The sequence below is a fragment of the Anabrus simplex genome, chromosome 1 (assembly GCF_040414725.1).
Source record: "Anabrus simplex isolate iqAnaSimp1 chromosome 1, ASM4041472v1, whole genome shotgun sequence".
Taxonomy (NCBI): Eukaryota; Metazoa; Arthropoda; class Insecta; order Orthoptera; family Tettigoniidae; genus Anabrus; species Anabrus simplex.
Window position 1 is genome coordinate 1,177,217,295 of NC_090265.1, and position 19,409 is coordinate 1,177,236,703.

The window sequence follows — 19,409 nt, forward strand, 5'->3', positions numbered from 1 at the left end:
TTCTTTATTAAAATCTCTTTTTTATGTATTGAATAGGTGGAATAATTAAACTTTAATATTTATTTGACTAAATTGAGATCACCCGCTACAATCACGTTCCTTTCCTTATTGTTTCCCACATAGCTGATTATGTTATCAAATATTCTGAATCAGCGTCTGTGCTACCCTTTCCTGGTCTGTACACTCCAAAGACATCAAGTTGTCTATTATCTTTAGAGATGAGCCTTACCCCTAGATTTTCATGTGTGTCATCTTTAACTTTTTTGTAGCTTACAAATTCTTCTTTCACCAGAATGAATATTGCCCCTCCTACCAATCCTATCCTATCTCTAGAATACATCCTCCAGTTCCATGAGAAAATTTCTGCATCCATTATACCATTTCTCAGCCATGATTTAACTCCTATTACAATATCTGGTAAATATATATCTATTAAATTACTTAATTCTATTCCTTTCTTTACAATACTTCTACAGTTCAACACCAGTGGCGGTTCGTGCATGAAGGGCTTTTGGGCGCCGCCCCACCGCCTTTACTAAAACACGTAACATAATTTCACTCCGTAGCTGATTATATAAAGAGATGGACAAATGTAGCAAGGTCTAACTTATGGTAGTGTGTTATTCAGTTATTCAATGTTATATTTATTGTTTTGGCTGTAAACGTTTCACTTTTTTTATTTTCAAAGACATGGCAAAGGCTGTCTGACCATGGCATCCATTCAGAAAGCATGATGTTTTCTCTTTAGTCCAGCATAATGTTTTCTCTTTAGACATTAGGCGGTTGGGTGCTGGCAGGAGAGCCCCCAGTAAGTTCCTAGAGTTTAACAAGTGCAAGGGGTGCGGGAGGAGCCTTGGAAGACAATCTGGGCTTCTCAGGGGAAGGAAGAGTGCAGGCGGGGTGTATGCTTAAAGCATTTAATACTTGAAGAGTGTATGGTCTGTCCGGCAGAGCCCGCAGCAACGTCACCAACCACTTTACAATGTATCTAGGCCTTTTCCCACACATCTTACGTCAACTGTAGTTAGAGGTTAATTCCAAAACTGTTTACAAAACAATGGATTCCATTAGACTGACTATTTAAACAATTCAGTTCTAAAATTAAACTAAAATAAAAATTTAAAATCTAATCATAAGGTGACGGCACTATTTGTACGTTGGTCACATTGCTTTGAGATTTGAGGAAGCCAAAAGGAACTCGGGCATGCATTGTTTATTTGTTCTCGTGAATGTCATTGTCGTTTGTGATCAGTGAAACAGTTGAGTGCCATAGTAGCCGTGATTGCAGTAGCTGTTAGCCAGCTAATGTTTGTACAATTCCGATGACAACATCAGAAAATAAAAGGTGCTTCTCTACGCTGAAAAGGATTAAGTCATTCACTAGGAATACCATGGAGGAAGACCGACTTAACATGCTTGCTATGTGCTCCATCGAGAAACAGCTGTTGGCAATTCCTAACTTCAACGAACGTGTCATCAACCACTTTGCAGAGCAGAAGGAGAGGAGAATGGATTTTGTATACAAGCAAGTCAACTAAGGTATTGTTACCTACTTTCTTGTATTATTTTCATGTGTATCTTCATCCTGTCATTATCATCATCATCATCATCATCAAAGTACGAACTTTATACTTATAATAACAATTAACTGACATTTCGTAATCTACTATAATTATTTTTTGGATTCAGTTGTTTAGTTTTCTTGTTAGTGGTGTTTGCTCTGCTGTCTTCACACTTCACTTCACTTCACTTCACTTCACTTCACTTCACTACATGTGTTGTAATATATTAGCCTATGTTTTTTGAACCGCAATCTGAAAAGTATATCGAGTCATGAATTTAGTGGTTTTGTGAACATAAGTATTTGTTTATTGTCGATGTTTTAAGGGTATGTCGATTGTAATGCTTCCAGATTTGCAATGCTTTAAGTTTCTACTTTTTTGCAATATTATCTGATTTTCACTGCGTGATCATTCTGCCTCGGAAAAAGATACCAACAGTATTTAGCCAGTGTCATCAGATTATTATTATTATTATTATTATTATTATTATTATTATTATTATTATATTTCATCTACAATTATCGTGGTGCTTGCCAGTGAAAACTGGCCGTTGGAAGGGGGGAGGGGAGGAGAAGACGGCACAGCCCTGCCAGAGTAAAATGACACGAACTGCCACTGTTCAACAGTAACATTTTTATGTCATCCCTACTTGATTTCCAGTCCCCGTTTCCTTAACACTGCTCCCTAGGCCACCCCGTTTCCCTGAATATACCTCCCTATAACCCTTCTAAACAAATTTCCTAACTTATATGTACCACTGCGGTTTAAGTGAAGGCCATCTGAGCGCAGATCCTTATCTCCTACCCACCCATTAGGATCTAGAAATCTCACTCCCAGTTTCCCACATACCCACTCCATAGTCTCATTTAAATCCCCAGTCACCTTCCTGTCAGTATCCCTCCTACACCGTATTCCACTGATAATAATATCCGCTTCCTTAAACTTTACCAGTGCTGCATATACCAGGTCCCACATATTCTCAGCTATGTTGGTACTTATACCTGCTTTCCTTACATTGTTAGTACCAACGTGAAATACTACCACCTTCTTCTACTTTCTTCAACATCTGCCTTAACCAAATACCTGGATAACACTCTACCCTGGTACTCTTTCCTCCACACACTTTCCCAACATGTCTAACGATGGAATCCCCCATGACCAGAGCCTCAACCCTACCAACCTCATTTGATCCCTTCCCCTCCTGCTCATCCCTATCTTTCCTGACAGCTGCAGAAGCTACTTCCTCGTCCCTTTTTTCCATCCCATGACAATGTTCCACCTGTCTTTTCCTATGCACTACTCCACATTTCCTTTTCCTACCTCTTCCCTTTCTCCTATTTCCACACATCTTGGGGTGGAAAAAGCAGTCATCGGTCGAACCTCTTCCTCAACTTCTACTTGCCAGTAGCCAGAGTTCAAATCGAGGGTACTGAAGACTTTTGCCCCACTCACTTGCTATATCAGATGGCAAAGATCCGGCATGGGGTAGTCATCTGATATAGTCTTGTCATTTACGTGATGTAGGTCCACACAAAGTCGGTAATCACCATTTTTTTCTTAGATAGTACTATTGGAGAAGCCCATCCTGATACTGAAGGGTCAATCAATCCTTGGTTCTCCATTTCCTTGACTTTTTTTACTATAAATTTTCGTTTATCTTGCTTATGTGGGTAGAGCCTTTGTTTAATTTGGGTATTATCCTTACAAATTATTTTATGATTTACCATTGTGGTAAATCCGATTCTATGACCTCAGGGAACTTATTCAGCAACTTCTCAAGGTTTTCCTTCTCCTCCACCCCCAACAGTCCTGTTTTCAGTTTAACCAATACATTGGTTTCTAAAGTTTCCTACTCAAAGGCTTTATTTACAACCCGTGACAACCTAATTCTATTTCTGTTACCAAAGAATATTTCATTGGCTGTATAATCTATCACTAACCAATATTTAGCTAAGAAGTCATGTCGTAATATTATGTCAGGTGTCAAATCCTTAACAACCCTCACCGTATATCTATGACTTCAGTAGAGCATTTGGCTTGAAGAAAGGTGCAACCCTCAATCTGGTAATGCATGTGATGAGTTGCCCCCCTGATTGTTGCCACCTTGGCAGGATGAACACATTTAATCATTTTGCCACATTCATGCTCACAAATGAGTGTGACGCTTGAGTGTCAAGGATTGTGATTGAAGGTTTATCATCCAGTGTCAAGTTAATAGCTGGGTGGGGTGGATTAGATTCATCATCACTACAGATGTGACCAAAATCTTTACCTTCTAGTCAGGTGTCATGTATCTGGGGCTTCTTCATTCTTCCAGAACCCTCCTTACTCCAACTTGAATGATCCCAAGCTAGGTTTTCCTCCAGGGTTGGCCTTTAAAATGCCTGGTCTACCTATAATGCTAGCATTTCTGGGGTTTCTCCACTGTTGAGGTTTTCATTTTTGAGGTATGGTAACTTGTTTCCTTGTCTAATTTTGCTACGATGTGACGGAGCTCTTCAAAGGTTTCTGATTGTGCCACCTTAGCAAGCGATTGAACCTTATCATGTAGCAGTTCGGTTATAAAAGGGACGCTCATATCAATATTTTCCTTTTCGTGGACTCTCTTAAAGAATACCAATATAAATGGTCCGTTATTGGACATTATAAATTTTCCAGCTAACTCATTCCTGGTTGCCAGCGTTTCGCCCCCGTGTGCTAGGCTGGCTCATCAGTTGGTACCTAGCACACCTACCAAGACGCATGGCTTGTAGTGCATACCGTGGAGCCCACTGTGTAGGCTAATTGTAGCCACCAGCAGTGCCAATGCACTATGAGAGATTTTGTCCCATTACCAAAAATTGATGCCTGCTTGGCCATCAGATGATATAGATGTTGATTCCCATAGGGAATCTGAAATATTTGTTCCGAATGAGTAAATTTATAATACCAATATAAATGGTCCATTATTGGACATTATAAATTTTCCAGCTAACTCATTCCTGGTTGCCAGCGTTTCGCCCCTGTGTGCTAGGCTGGGCTCATCAGTTGGTACCTAGCACACCTACCAAGACGCATGGCTTGTAGTGCATACCGTGGAGCCCACTGCGTAGGCTAATTGTAGCCACCGGCAGTGCCAATGCACTATGAGAGTTTTGTCCCATTACCAAAAATTGATGCCTGCTTGGCCATCAGATGATATTGATGTTGATTCCCATAGGGAATCTGAAATATTTGTTCCGAATGAGTAAATTTATAATACCAATATAAATGGTCCGTTATTGGACATTATAAATTTCCCAGCTAACTCATTCCTGGTTGCCAGCGTTTTGCCCCTGTGTGCTAGGCTGGGCTCATCAGTTGGTACCTAGCACACCTACCAAGACGCATGGCTTGTAGTGCATACCGTGGAGCCCACTGCGTAGGCTAATTGTAGCCACCGGCAGTGCCAATGCACTATGAGAGTTTTGTCCCATTACCAAAAATTGATGCCTGCTTGGCCATCAGATGATATTGATGTTGATTCCCATAGGGAATCTGAAATATTTGTTCCGAATGAGTAAATTTATAATACCAATATAAATGGTCCGTTATTGGACATTATAAATTTCCCAGCTAACTCATTCCTGGTTGCCAGCGTTTTGCCCCTGTGTGCTAGGCTGGGCTCATCAGTTGGTACCTAGCACACCTACCAAGACGCATGGCTTGTAGTGCATACCGTGGAGGCCACTGCGTAGGCTAATTGTAGCCACCGGCAGTGCCAATGCACTATGAGAGACTTTGTCCCATTACAAAAAATTGATGCCTGCTTGGCCATCAGAAGATATAGATGTTGATTCCCATAGGGAATCTGAAATATTTGTTCCGAATGAGTAAATTTATAATACCAATATAAATGGTCCGTTATTGGACATTATAAACTTTCCAGCTAACTCATTCCTGGTTGCCAGCGTTTCGCCCCCGTGTGCTAGGCTGGGCTCGTCAGTTGGTACCTAGCACACCTACCAAGACGCATGGCTTGTAGTGCATACCGTGGAAGCCACTGCGTAGGCTAATTGTAGCCACCGGCAGTGCCAATGCACTATGAGAGACTTTGTCCCATTACCAAAAATTGATGCCTGCTTGGCCATCAGATGATATAGATGTTGATTCCCATAGGGAATCTGAAATATTTGTTCCAAATGAGTAAATTTATAATACCAATATAAATGGTCCGTTATTGGACATTATAAATTTTCCAGCTAACTCATTCCTGTTTGCCAGCGTTTCGCCCCTGTGTGCTAGGCTGGGCTCATCAGTTGGTACCTAGCACACCTACCAAGATGCATGGCTTGTAGTGCATACCGTGGAGGCCACTGCGTAGGCTAATTGTAGCCACCGGCAGTGCCAATGCACTATGAGAGACTTTGTCCCATTACCAAAAATTGATGCCTGCTTGGCCATCAGATGATATAGATGTTGATTCCCATAGGGAATCTGTAATATTTGTTCCGAATGAGTAAATTTATAATACCAATATAAATGGTCCGTTATTGGACATTATAAATTTTCCAGCTAACTCATTCCTGGTTGCCAGCGTTTCGCCCCCGTGTGCTAGGCTGGGCTCGTCAGTTGGTACCTAGCACACCTACCAAGACGCATGGCTTGTAGTGCATACCGTGGAAGCCACTGCGTAGGCTAATTGTAGCCACCGGCAGTGCCAATGCACTATGAGAGACTTTGTCCCATTACCAAAAATTGATGCCTGCTTGGCTATCAGATGATATAGATGTTGATTCCCATAGGGAATCTGAAATATTTGTTCCAAATGAGTAAATTTATAATACCAATATAAATGGTCCGTTATTGGACATTATAAATTTTCCAGCTAACTCATTCCTGTTTGCCAGCGTTTCGCCCCTGTGTGCTAGGCTGGGCTCATCAGTTGGTACCTAGCACACCTACCAAGATGCATGGCTTGTAGTGCATACCGTGGAGGCCACTGCGTAGGCTAATTGTAGCCACCGGCAGTGCCAATGCACTATGAGAGACTTTGTCCCATTACCAAAAATTGATGCCTGCTTGGCCATCAGATGATATAGATGTTGATTCCCATAGGGAATCTGTAATATTTGTTCCGAATGAGTAAATTTATAATACCAATATAAATGGTCCGTTATTGGACATTATAAATTTTCCAGCTAACTCATTCCTGGTTGCCAGCGTTTCGCCCCCGTGTGCTAGGCTGGGCTCATCAGTTGGTACCTAGCACACCTACCAAGACGCATGGCTTGTAGTGCATACCGTGGAGGCCACTGCGTAGGCTAATTGTAGCCACCGGCAGTGCCATTGCACTAGCGATAAATAACTTTTTTACTAGATCTCATTGCCAAGAAGATCTTCAAATTTAGCTCTTAAGATTGATTTTCACATCTTTTTAAGATTTTAGGCATGCTACTTATTTTAAATGTTTTAGAACTCATTCTTCCACAATTTTAATGTATCTTTCCTATTAAGCACATGTAATTAAGGCATATTTCCAAAGATTCTGTATTTTATGATATTCTAATGGAGTAAGTTTTAAGTTTGTGAAAAATGGTCTAATAGTTCTTAAGTCATACGAACATAACCATTCTTCGAGATTCAGATTTGGCTGATGATGCTCTGTAAGGGAGCGAAACATGTCCCACATATAACTTTTTAACTAATGAAGATATTTTAAATGTGACAACATTATAATGTATTGAATAGGTGGATCATAATAAAACTTTGTTATTGTAAATGTTTACCATCCCGAACATTAGTGATGCAACAAGAACAGCAAGCCCCAGGCCACAAAATATCCAAGGAAAGAATAACCATTATGGTGTGTGCTAATGCAAGAGGTGATCATAAATTTAAATTATTAGCGATAGGGAAATCCAGAAAACCCCGTTGTTTTAAACGAAGAGAATGTACCTTTGCAGTACTACAATCAGAAGGCAGCATGGATGGAGACACAGATATTTAAGGACTGGTTTCACAATCATTTTGTGAAACAAGTGACGGCCTACCTAATTAAGCAGTCACTGCCAATCAAAGCAGTGCTCTTGATTGACAATGCGCCTTCTCATCCACATGAAAGTGAACGTAAAGAAGGTGATATTTACATGAAATACCTTCCCCGTAATGTAACTTCTATTCTCCAACCTATGGACCAAGGCGTTATTGCTGCTTTAAAGAAGAACTACAGGTCGTCTCTGTTACAACAGTTGGTTGAGGAAGGCATCGATATTCCAACATTTTGGAAGGACTTCAGTTTTTTCGATGCTCTTCATGCAGTCAATAAGTCATGGGACAAAATTACCGCTACTACGTTTGCACGATCGTGGAAATCTGTTCTAGGTTAAGAGCAAGCATTTGCCGGCTTCAGTGAAGAAATTTCGAACGGTCAACGTAGTCTAGCTACAATGATATCATTACTGAAAAACCTGGATAAATGCCAAGATGCAGAAGAAAGTGACATTATTGAGTGGTTAGACATCGATACGGATGATTATGGTTTCAGACATGAAAGTGAGGAGCATATTATACGGAATTTGATGGTTGGTGAGGAAGACGGAGATTCAGATGATATCGAGTGCAGGAGTGATGCAACGGAAAATCCAAAAGTTTCCCACAGCCAAGCGAGTGTGTCTATAGACACACTTATCTCTTACATAGAAAATATAGATGAATGTTCATTTTCAGATATTGTTTTCTTGAGAAATGTATGCTCCAAAATTAGAAAAAATGAACAATCGACTAAGAAACAAAAAGTGATGACAGATTTTTTTGTTAGATACGAATGTTGGCATAATCCACATGGCATTTTTCTCTAGTGTGTCTTACAATACCAATGTGAAGTGTTATAATTATTTTCTGCTTGTTCACAAAATACATTTCATTATTTTAACCTGTGGTTTTGTTTTTAGCAGGCTTAAAAATGACTGCGGATAATTTGCAGTTTTCGATAATTCACGGAAGTGCATGCATAAATTACCGTTAATTATCGGGACTGCACTATATTTATTTATATATTTTATTTATTTAATTAATTAATTAATTAAGGTGTTGTAAGATCTCTAGATTTAGTTTGAACCAAAGACTTTAATATTACTTATCTAGACTCACTGAGCACGCTGGTGCTATGCGGTGAATTGAATATCTTCACGCATCGCCATGTTGCTGGCACTTCGGTTTCGATGGTGGTGATGTTTACAGTTCCTTGTGCGTTTTTCATGGTGATTCCTATCGGTTAGCGCATCTGTGGTTGTGTTATGTGATAATGTATAGTACTGGCAACTATTTTAGTGATAAGTGCGAGCTTACATTGATCGGCGATATTAAAGGACAGTAGGCCTAAGTTAAGCCGTACGCCTAAGTGCGGAGTGGAGAACTATTCACGATGGTGACCTCTTGTGCAGCTTTCAGTGATAAAAATTGCTATCAGAAAGGATCTCGTATTTCTTTTCACAAATATGTAGAAATTAAAATGTTATAAAATTAGCATAATCGAGAATGGACTATTGAGTGGTGGATTCAGGGATGTACGGACGTGGCATTCTCAATGTTTAGGCTGCTTCTTATTCTTGGCGTTTTTCATTTCGTTAGGGACAGTTCTTAAGAACCATCTATTCTGAAAAAGCGCGCATTTTGTTCTTACAGACTGTGTACCCGTATTAAAATTTCGATAAACACGGGCCTAGAATCTGGAAAATATGATTGCTAAAACTTGATAAAGCCATCTATTTTTAGGTCAAAATATGGCTTCAAATTATTAACAATTATCATAAAAATGATTTATTAATACCATTATCCATGTTTTCACATCTTTATAATAAAAGAATTGTTAAATATGCTGTTCCACAGAAGTTTGACTAGGCTGACTCCTACTTTGTAGTAGAAAACACTAATCAAACTACCTGTTTAACTGTTACATTGATCTATGCTTGATACTCAAGCTCATTTATCTTCTTCCGTATATGAATCATAACGCTCCTGTAATAGAAAAGTTAGAATACATTTTCAATTTTAATTTGTGCTCAGAAAATCGCCTTACAGTTCAAATTTATAAAAATAGTAGGCCTAATATTGGTATTTAAGGTGAGAATAGTATGAGAGGGTTTGCATACTAAATTATATACTTTTCTTCTCTTAAACCCTACCAACTATTAAAAATATATTTAACTCAGAGAAACTCAAACTAAGCTTTCTTTTCATTGTTAGAGACATTTAGAATTATGAGGTAGTGTAGCACCTGTTACAAATATGATCATTATAGTAGGCCTAATGTTAGCTATATATTCTTTTCTGAAAAATTTGTTAATTTAAAGTATGAGTATACAATGTTTTTCTGTTTCTGGAGAGTGTTCTCTAAATTTAAGACATTTTTTTTTTATCTACAAAGGTATATATTTACTATCATTAGTAGTGTATTTTGAAGTCTTCTTATCTAGTTTTCGAAATGTTGTTTTATTACGCCTGTTACTTATAGGCTAGCTATCCAAACTATTTGTGGAGATTAGTTCAATAACAATGAAAATGTGTTCAGTTTGTATGCATAAGTATCATTTTCGTGTTATTAGCGTCTTGATTTTGTACGGTATATTTATTGCATGTATTTGCATTAGTGGGTGTAATGAATTAGGACCTGGGAATGGGTAAGTTTCCCTGATGCTTGGAATGCAACAGTATTAGACGCTTACCGGAGATTAATGTGAAGGAACAAACATACTTTCACACTTCACGGTCCACTGGTACTAATCAGACCTCAGGATTATTGATCTGTATTACTTCTGCGAGGCTTTTGATTTAAAATTAGTACAGTAGTTTTGGTTTGCGAACTGACGGGAATTTCCGTATGGATCTTCTGCTTTCTAATGCGGCACCTTATTAACATTTTATTTTGGATGTAACTGATGAACATCTGTTCTTACCGTGTTATCCTGTATCGCAGGAATAAAAATAACCTGTCGGCAGGTGTTTTCATTCGTGCGTAATGTAAGTTAATGCATGAATTCCATACTATGGTCTCCTCGGCGAGCTGTGGAGTGCCCGTAACATGGCGATATGCACATGGACAGCTCTTCCCCAGTCACACGCTACTGTGCAGCGAGCGGTGTAGGGCCTTGGTTTGAACTTGGTTATTATTTTAGGAAATTATTGTTATTTATTTAAGGTGTATTTGTTGTATATTATGTTTTATTGAACCATCTTTAATTAGGAAAATAACCTGTTGATGATAAATAAATCTATCTATCTATCTATCTATCTATCTATCTATAATAAATGTTACAAACCAAGGGCTAAATGCACTAAATAATTTTTTTTCACAGCAAGTGAGTTGGCTGTGCGGTTTGTGTCACTTAGCTGTAAACTTGTGTTCAGAAAAGGGTGGGTTTGATCTCCATTATTGGCAGCCCTGGAGATTGTTTTACACAGTTTCCCATTTTTACACCTAGCAGTTTTGTGATTTCAACAGTGTAGATAAAATATTCAGCCAGATGTGTAGCTCAAGTGGTAGAGCGCTGGCCTTCTGAGCCCAAGTTGGCAGGGATGATCCTGGTTCGGTCAGTGGTATTTGAAGATGCTCCAGTATGTCAGCCTCTTGTCAGTAGATTTGCTTGGACATAAAAAACTCCCATGGGATGAAATTCTGGCAGCTCTGCATATCAGAGAAAAATGTACTTACTGGGATGTAAAATGTATATCATAAAATATTCAGCAGAATATTTTAATAGAAGACTAAATGCAGCATATAATTTGCCTAAGATGGCTGTTGCAGTAGAACTTATAATATTATGCTACACTAGCAGTCATATCCATCGTTGGCAGATTAGTATAGAACATCGATATATATATATATATATATATATATATAGCCTTAGAATCCATTATTTTCTGCAAATAACAAAGAGGAGAGGTGGACGTAAGGTCAGTCAGCAGTGCTCCAGTTACTCTTAGGTCCAACAATTATTGCTGACCATCACTCTTGTGCAGTATGTTTGCAACTAGAATATCAGCTTGATTTAATAGTTACTGGAATTTTCTTGTATTTTACAAAAACTTTTATCTATCAATGCTTGGACACATGAGCAATGCTATATCAAAATCTTTGCCCCTGCACTGCATGGCCAGGGAGCTCTAATGCTGTTGCTGACTGTTAATCATCACATTTTTGTTCCTTATTATAATTAATTTCTCCCAAAAACTGTTCATATTTTATGTGTTGGACATGATATAAAATGTACCTAATTAAAAATGTTACGCTCAATAAATGTCCTAATTTTTAATGCTTTCTTTAAACAGTTCCACCAAAGATTCTTAGTTTTACTGAACGGGAGACCCTAGTTCAAGGAACAGACTACAGTTTGGCTTGTCAAGCAAGTGGATCCCCACTCCCAGAGATCTCTTGGAAAAAAGATGGAAAAATAATCTCTACTCCTCACACAGGTAACATACATTTTTGATTGGACTTTTTAATAAGCTGCAATGCTTCTTCTCACAACTTCTTTCAATTTACTTCATACTTCATTGACAGTCCATTGCATACATGTTGCTCCTATAATTTTGTGCAAATAAAATGGATGGAGGTGAATTCTCTTAACTGTTATAAATACTGTAAACAGTTTTGTACAGGGATATGTTCTTTGAAGAGTGCTTGTATATTTTAGTGTAAGCTTCAGATTGTTCTATTCTCACCTCCAATAGCTGCAGGCAATTTTATCTGACCTCTGATTTATGATTTCATTAAAAATACAGGATAGATTACCTCAGACTATAATCATAGTATTCATTTCTGCATAAAACAACACAAATATGAAAGTATATCATCTATTTGCTAAAGAATTAAGAACACATGATCTGATCCATTGAATTTTGTCTCTTTGTAATTCTCAAGAAAATGATTTTGTGATTTCAGCAGTGTTATTCATTTGAATAAATGATTTATCTTTCAGAAGAGGAACATGTCCTAATAATTAAAGAAGCAAATCAAGAGGACTCTGGCCTATATACTTGCACTGCTGTCAACTCTGCAGGCATTGATCACAGGACACTGATTCTGAATGTTCTAGGTAAATCACATTACTGAATACATATGTACAGATTCATTTCCATTTGTACAAATTCCTTCCCCAGTAAAAGATTTACTTTACCATTATCATCCTAACTGAGAAGGTGCTAGCATAAAGGCAGAGGAAAAAGGAACATATCCAGAGGGGAAGCGAGGTGGACCAAGGTTAGGGAGTTTTCCATCCGTATATTTATCTGTCATTTATTCAAAGGTAACAAAATATTTACATCATCATAACTGAAGCACCCTTTCAATAGTAAACTAATAAACTTCTATTGGCCTCGTACATTCAACAGAGAACAGAAGATCTATTACTCACAGGTAATATAAAAGAAATACAAGTATTACTAGAATGTAAAATTAAAGAAATACATATTGCAAAAATGAAACAGACTTCAAATGGCCATAGGCCCCTGGGCTACAAATCCGGCACATCCACACAGCACACCACACATAGAAGCACAACTCTTACCCAATTACACTCTCATTCGCTGCCAAAAGCATTAACCTTTCACTCAGTATACACATGCAACATAACTCATGAGTTACGCTCCGATGTTTGCAGCCCAGCAGCCTCGGGTTCGAAAGGAACCCCCTCGTAGATGCTCAGATCAAGCGACAAATAAATAATAAGAGACAAATGCTGGACACAACCAGCCACCAAGACTACGCTTGAGAAGGGAAGGGGAAGGAACAGAATGGGGAACAACCAATGTAGAAACAGCAAATCACATATCAATAACTCAAATCACAGCGCAGGTGCACTGCAAGTGTCTGTAAGCATCTTTTGAGTCAGAGAGAGTAATTAGAAGTTTCTTGCTATACAATTTTTGAAATACATGAAAAACATCTGTGATATAACTCAAGGTGGATGTAGTCTTTAAAGAGTTTCTCTAAGTTGATGATAATATTTTTGTGCCAATTTACAGTTTCAGTTTATTATTAGAAGAACAAATCTCCATTTGCAGCAAATTGGAGCATATTCTAACAACAGATCCATTATTGGACACTCAAATGGCCAGCCGTTGATGGTGCTCTGTCTTTTCTAAGTGATAAAGTAGTTATTTTGTAGTAAAACAGATTCCTTGTGTACGTGGAATAATCCAAGTTGTGAAATAAATATTGTGTGTTTGATGCTTGTAGAAGTAACCAAAATTAGTGATTCTTCTTTCTTTAATGTACATTGAGTAGTTTTTTAGTGTTGGTAGGAAATAATATTCCTTTTTTTTTGTATAAGAATCTGTAGTGTTTTTGGTAGAATACTTATAAAGACAGGTTTTTATGCAGAGTTGTGCCTTGAAAGCTTTTAAATCAAATCAAAATCAAAATCTCTTTATTTGCAAATGAGGTGTCTACCTCGGTGGCAAATGGTACACTAAAATACATTATTGTCAAGCACTAAATATTAAATTAACAAGAGAAGAAAATTTTTCCTATAATACAATATTATACAATTTACGCTAACAATGTTTTCTATTAAACACACAGCTCATCCTTAATAAATTTATATTGTTTACAAAATTCTAATTATAATATCTCCTGTACTACTTACAAATATAGTCAACTGATATACAGTATGTGGAATTGCTTCAAATGATACTATAAAACTGGTATAACATTAATATTTACATTGCATTTATTTATTTACTATTTTTTTTTTTACCCGTTCTGGATCCTAAGTAGCATAACGACCTGCTGCGTCTTAACCAGAGCCCCTTTTGCCACCACTTTTCAGAGTTCCTGAAGGGCCTTCACAGCTACCGTAGCAGTCCCAGGGCCCTCGAAGTCCCCACTGTACTTCACCCCTACAGGCAGTCCCCTACTTTGGCTGTCCAAACTCCTTAGACCAGGGGATGGAATTAATTTATTCACACACATTTTTTTTTTTTTTTTTTACAATAACCTGCACCGGTCGAATGCCCTCTAACACTTCATTTATTTTCTCTGTTGCTGTTTATTCTCTTCTTGAATATCTGTACAGATTTTGGAAAAGGATCAAACACTACCCCTGGTAAACTGTTCCACTCCTTCACACCCTTCCCAATGAATGAAAATTTACCCCAATCGCTTCTGCTAAAATTCCTTCTAATTTTATATTTGTGGTCAGTCCTGCCGATATAATTATTTTCCAACTGAAGCCTCTCACGGATATCTCCCCATGCTTCTTCTCCTGTATAGGCTCTATATAATCCTGTAAGTCTAGTTTTCTCCCTTCTCTTACTTAAAGTTTCCCACCCAAGTTCCTTTAACATTTCTGATACACTACTCTTTCTCCTGAAATCCCCTGTTACAAATCTTGCTGCTTTCCTCTGCACACTATCTATTTCTTTTATTAGGTATTCTTGGTGAGGATCCCAAACACTGTTTGCATATTCCAATAATGGACGAACCATACTCAAGTAACTTTTTTCTTTTAATTCTTTGTTGCATCCTTTAAGTAGCCTCATTATGACATGTAATGATCTGTATGCTTTCCCAACAATGTCATCAATATGACCCTTCCAGTGCAAATTACTTTCAAATCTCACACCTAAGTATTTGCACTTGCCATCTTTTGGGATAACTACCTCATCCAAAGTATATTCAAATTCACTTTTAAAGCTCCTGTTTGTAAAAGTTGTAACAGTTGATTTGCCTCCATTAACCTTCATATTATTTTCTTCAACCCATTGTTGGATACTTTCAAGGTCCCTTTGTAATTCTGAACAATCCTCAATGTTGTTTATTTCTCTATAAACAATTATGTCATCTGCATACAATCTTATTTTTGATGTTATATTGTTCCCTAAATCATTTGCGTATATTAAGAAAAGTAACGGACCGATTATACTACCCTGTGCAATTCCCTTCCAAACTTTCTCTTCCTGCGATACATTATTTCCTACTTTGACTTTCTGAACCCTTGAATTTAGAAATGCTTTTATCCAACGTGTAACCCTTACGCCCAATCCTATTCCCTCCAATTTCTTTAATAATATTCCATGTTCCACTCTATCAAAGGCTTTGGAAAGATCTATGGCTATGCAATCTAACTGACCTCCTGAATCCAACTGATCTGATATGTCCTGCTGAAATCCCACCAGTTGTGCCTCACAAGAAAATTTCTTTCTAAATCCATACTGGCTCCTCATGAACCAATTTTTATCATCACATATCCCTCTGATGTACTTCGATATTAAACTCTCCAGAATTTTACAAACTATACTGGTCAGGCTGATTGGTCTGTAGTTCTCTGGTTTCCTTTTATCACCCTTTCCTTTATAAATTGGTATTATTATAGATTCCTTCCATTCCTTTGGTATTACACTATTATTTATGACATAGTCAAAGAGAAATTTTAAATAAGGCACTATGTACCACCCCATTGTCTTTAATACCTCCCCAGTAATTTGATCACTTCCTGCAGCTTTTCCTTGCTGAAGCAGTTGGATTTCTCTGAAAATATCTTCGTTTGTGAATGAGAAGCTTCTTGTTTCCCTCTGTCTCTCTCCCTCTCTATCTTCTGTTTCGGTTTCCAACTCTTGACAATCATCTACTGAATCTCTAAATTCCCTACTAAATAGGTTTGCTTTCTCAGTATCTGTTAAATAGTGTTCACCCCCTTCTCCCACCATTGTAGGAATTTGGACTCCTTTTCCTTTTTGATTCCTGATATATGAATACAGCTTTTTCCATTTCCCTTTGTGGTCATTACCCTCTTGAAGTATGCCATTCATATAATTCTCTTTTGCTTCCTTTTTCACTCTATTCAGTTCCCTCATTAGCTGTTTTCTAGTTTCTCTACTCTCCCTACCCTCTTTGATTTTCCTGTTTACTATTCTACATTTTCTTTTTAATTTTCTTATTTCCCTTGTATAATAAACAGGGTCTGAGGTCATTTTACCCTTCTTAACAGGTACAAATCTCTTCTCTCCTTCCCAAATAATTCCTGTAAATTTAGCCCAAAGTGTATCCACGTTACTCCCTTCACTTATCCAACAACTGAATTGTGATTTAAGGTAAGTCCCAAATTCATCAACTTTAGTATTTCTGTACAATTTCTTGTCTTGTGTAACCCTTTTATTAAGCCTTTTTGGTACGAGTCCTACATCCATTATTACAGCCTTATGGTCTCCTATTCCTTCAATTACCTCAGTTTTATCAACAATTTCCCATGGTTTAACCAAGAATACATCTAGTAAGTTATTGAGACGAGTCGGTTCTTGTACTACTTGTGTAAATCCTCCCTCCCAAATTAACTTATTTGCCAGTTTCTGTTCATGGGCTTCACTTGCAGCTCCTTTCCATTCAACTTCAGGCAAATTTAGATCTCCCCCAATTATTACCATATCATTATTATTGTTTTTATGAGTATAATCTATTATTTTTTCAAAGATTTCCATGTCTCTTTCCTCTCTTCCAGGCCTGTATGTTCCTATAATTCCCACCTCCTTCATATTATCACAAACTAATTTTATCCCTAATATTTCATCCCTTTCATCGGTAAACCATTCATGTGAACAGTAATTTTCCTTCACTAGAATAAACACCCCCCCTCCCTTTTTATCGCCTCGGTCTCTACGATAGACTGTGTACCCTTCCGGAAATACTTCTCTATTACCCACCCCTTCTTTCAACCACGATTCCACTCCTATCACCACATCAGTCTCATAAGATTCCATCAATGTACCGAATTTTAATTGTTTATTTACTACACTTTGACAGTTTACCAAGAGCAATCTCAGACCCCCTTCCTCCCTAAAACTTGACTGTTGCAATTGGGTAACTTGAAATTCCTTACTATCCTGAGTTTCTTTTTCTAGTTGACTGAGCCAGCTTGAAGTACAGCTGGCTCTTTCTACTAGTTTTCCTGGTCAGTATTATAACTCAAGGGAGTTGCCTGTTTTACAGTACATATCTTAAGATTAATAAAATCTAGAACAATATTTGCTATCTTTTGTTTACCTGAATTGTTTAGATGGAGGCCATGTTTTGTATAACAGTATCTCTCAAAACTGCTGCATTCAATAACCTGAGTATTCCGAAAATGTTTACAAATTTTAACAATATCTGTATTGACCTTGTCCACTTCAATGTTCACACACGAGTCTCTACTCAAATCATGCCTGTGGGGCACGTTCACTACAAAAACGTTAGTGTGGGTCAGCTTCCCTAGTGTATGTTTAAGTTGTGATCTTACATTTTTGGCGTCGTCGCGAGCTACGTCGTTCGTCCCACCGATGATAAGCACTGCATCGCCGCTCCCGAAGTTCCTAGTTGCTGCTTCTACGTTTTCCACAACACTGCTGATAGAAGCTCCTGTATATGTTTCTCCGGTTGCTGCTATATTCCCGTCGTTAATAACTCCCGCAATTCCCCTTCCTTGGCTATCACCAAACACAGCTACCTTCGCTGATTTAGGCCTAACTGGGTCTTGAATCTGAATTCTAGGCCTAAATTTTAAACTCGGCACGGCAACGGATCGCGATGATTTGGTTTCACGCGCGCGATCACTTTCTTCCATGATTAGATTATTTAGGGCAGAAAACCTATTTCTAATGTTTATTTCCGGAAATTCAGTTGTAGATTTCTTCTTAGCCGGCCATCCACGAACTACTTGACACCACGTGCTCGAGTTTGTTACTTGTACCGGTATATCACTCGAAGAATGCTCAGTCCCAAATTCTAGCGATCGCAGTCTTTCTTTTAATTCTTGATTTTCAACTTTAAGAGTCTCATTGTCCTTTTTTAGAATGTTTATAATTTCTAATGCACTTTTATATTCCTCATCGACTGTTTTCGGTGCTTCGTCAACGCCGTCCCCAACAACAACATTCCGAACACACTGCTCACAAATCCAGTCAACATTTTCATTAGTTTTTACGTCTCTAGGGCAATTTCCGCACTTATAATGCCACCATCGATCACATGAATCACACAACATTCCATTTTTCACTAATTTTCGACATTTTCCGCACTTTTCGTCACATTTTACGGTTAATTTACTCGGAGAATAAAACACTACGTCGTCATTACCGGGCGCCATTTTGAAAAAAAAATAAAAATAAAAATGCATTCATGTAGACCTAGGTACCAGATATAGGTCTATTCAGTATTTCTTCCTTTTGATGTTTTGTGCAGAGAATACATGTTTGTTTGATTTTCATAATCTTATACTAAAGAATGACAAAGTAATGCATACTCTGAGTGTGAGGGTGCATTAAGGAGTAGGAGGGAGATAATTAGGATTCTAATGGAGGACAGGAATGAAGGTAGATCTTCCTCAATATACAGGATATGGTAGGTATGTTCACATCAGCATAGAGCCACCTGACAGGAGTGACTGGAATGGAGAAAGCCAGGTTTAGCCATGTTAACATGATTACATAGGATATACCAACGGTTCTCAACCTTTGAATGATTGTGGCCCAGTAAATTCTCCTTCTGTGAGATTAGGACCTAGTCCCAACACATTTATTCACAAATATGGTTCCAACAGAGATGTTATTTTACAAATCGTGTTTTATAAGTAATGCATCATCATCATCATCATCATCAATTTCTCTTTTCCAGCTGACACTGGGTGGAGGCAAATATGGTTCCTCTCCATTTCATGCTGTCTCTGTCCTGTCTCACCATTACTCATCCAACACTGTGTTTCAGTCCAGGTTCTGTTGTCGTATGCTGTGCTTCAAAAGAGTCCATTGTAATCTTGGTCTCACTCATCCTCTCTTCCCTGTCATCTGCCTTTCCAGTGGTTGTCTTGGCAGTCTTTCTTCTTTCATCTTCTTGACATGTCCACACCACCTGTCCTC

The 19,409-nt window shown here is 38.0% G+C and overlaps 1 protein-coding gene across 2 annotated transcripts in view; it reads left to right on the forward strand.

Annotated features, from left to right (window-relative positions):
• LOC136858164 (hemicentin-1) overlaps window positions 1–19,409 on the forward strand; it is a 709,155-nt gene that overhangs the window by 336,804 nt on the left and 352,942 nt on the right. For both annotated transcript variants that reach the window (XM_067137503.2, XM_067137504.2), the window contains exons 25-26: window positions 11,850–11,993; window positions 12,500–12,616. In XM_067137503.2, the coding sequence (XP_066993604.2) occupies window positions 11,850–11,993; window positions 12,500–12,616 (261 nt within the window). The remainder of the gene's footprint in view (window positions 1–11,849; window positions 11,994–12,499; window positions 12,617–19,409) is intronic.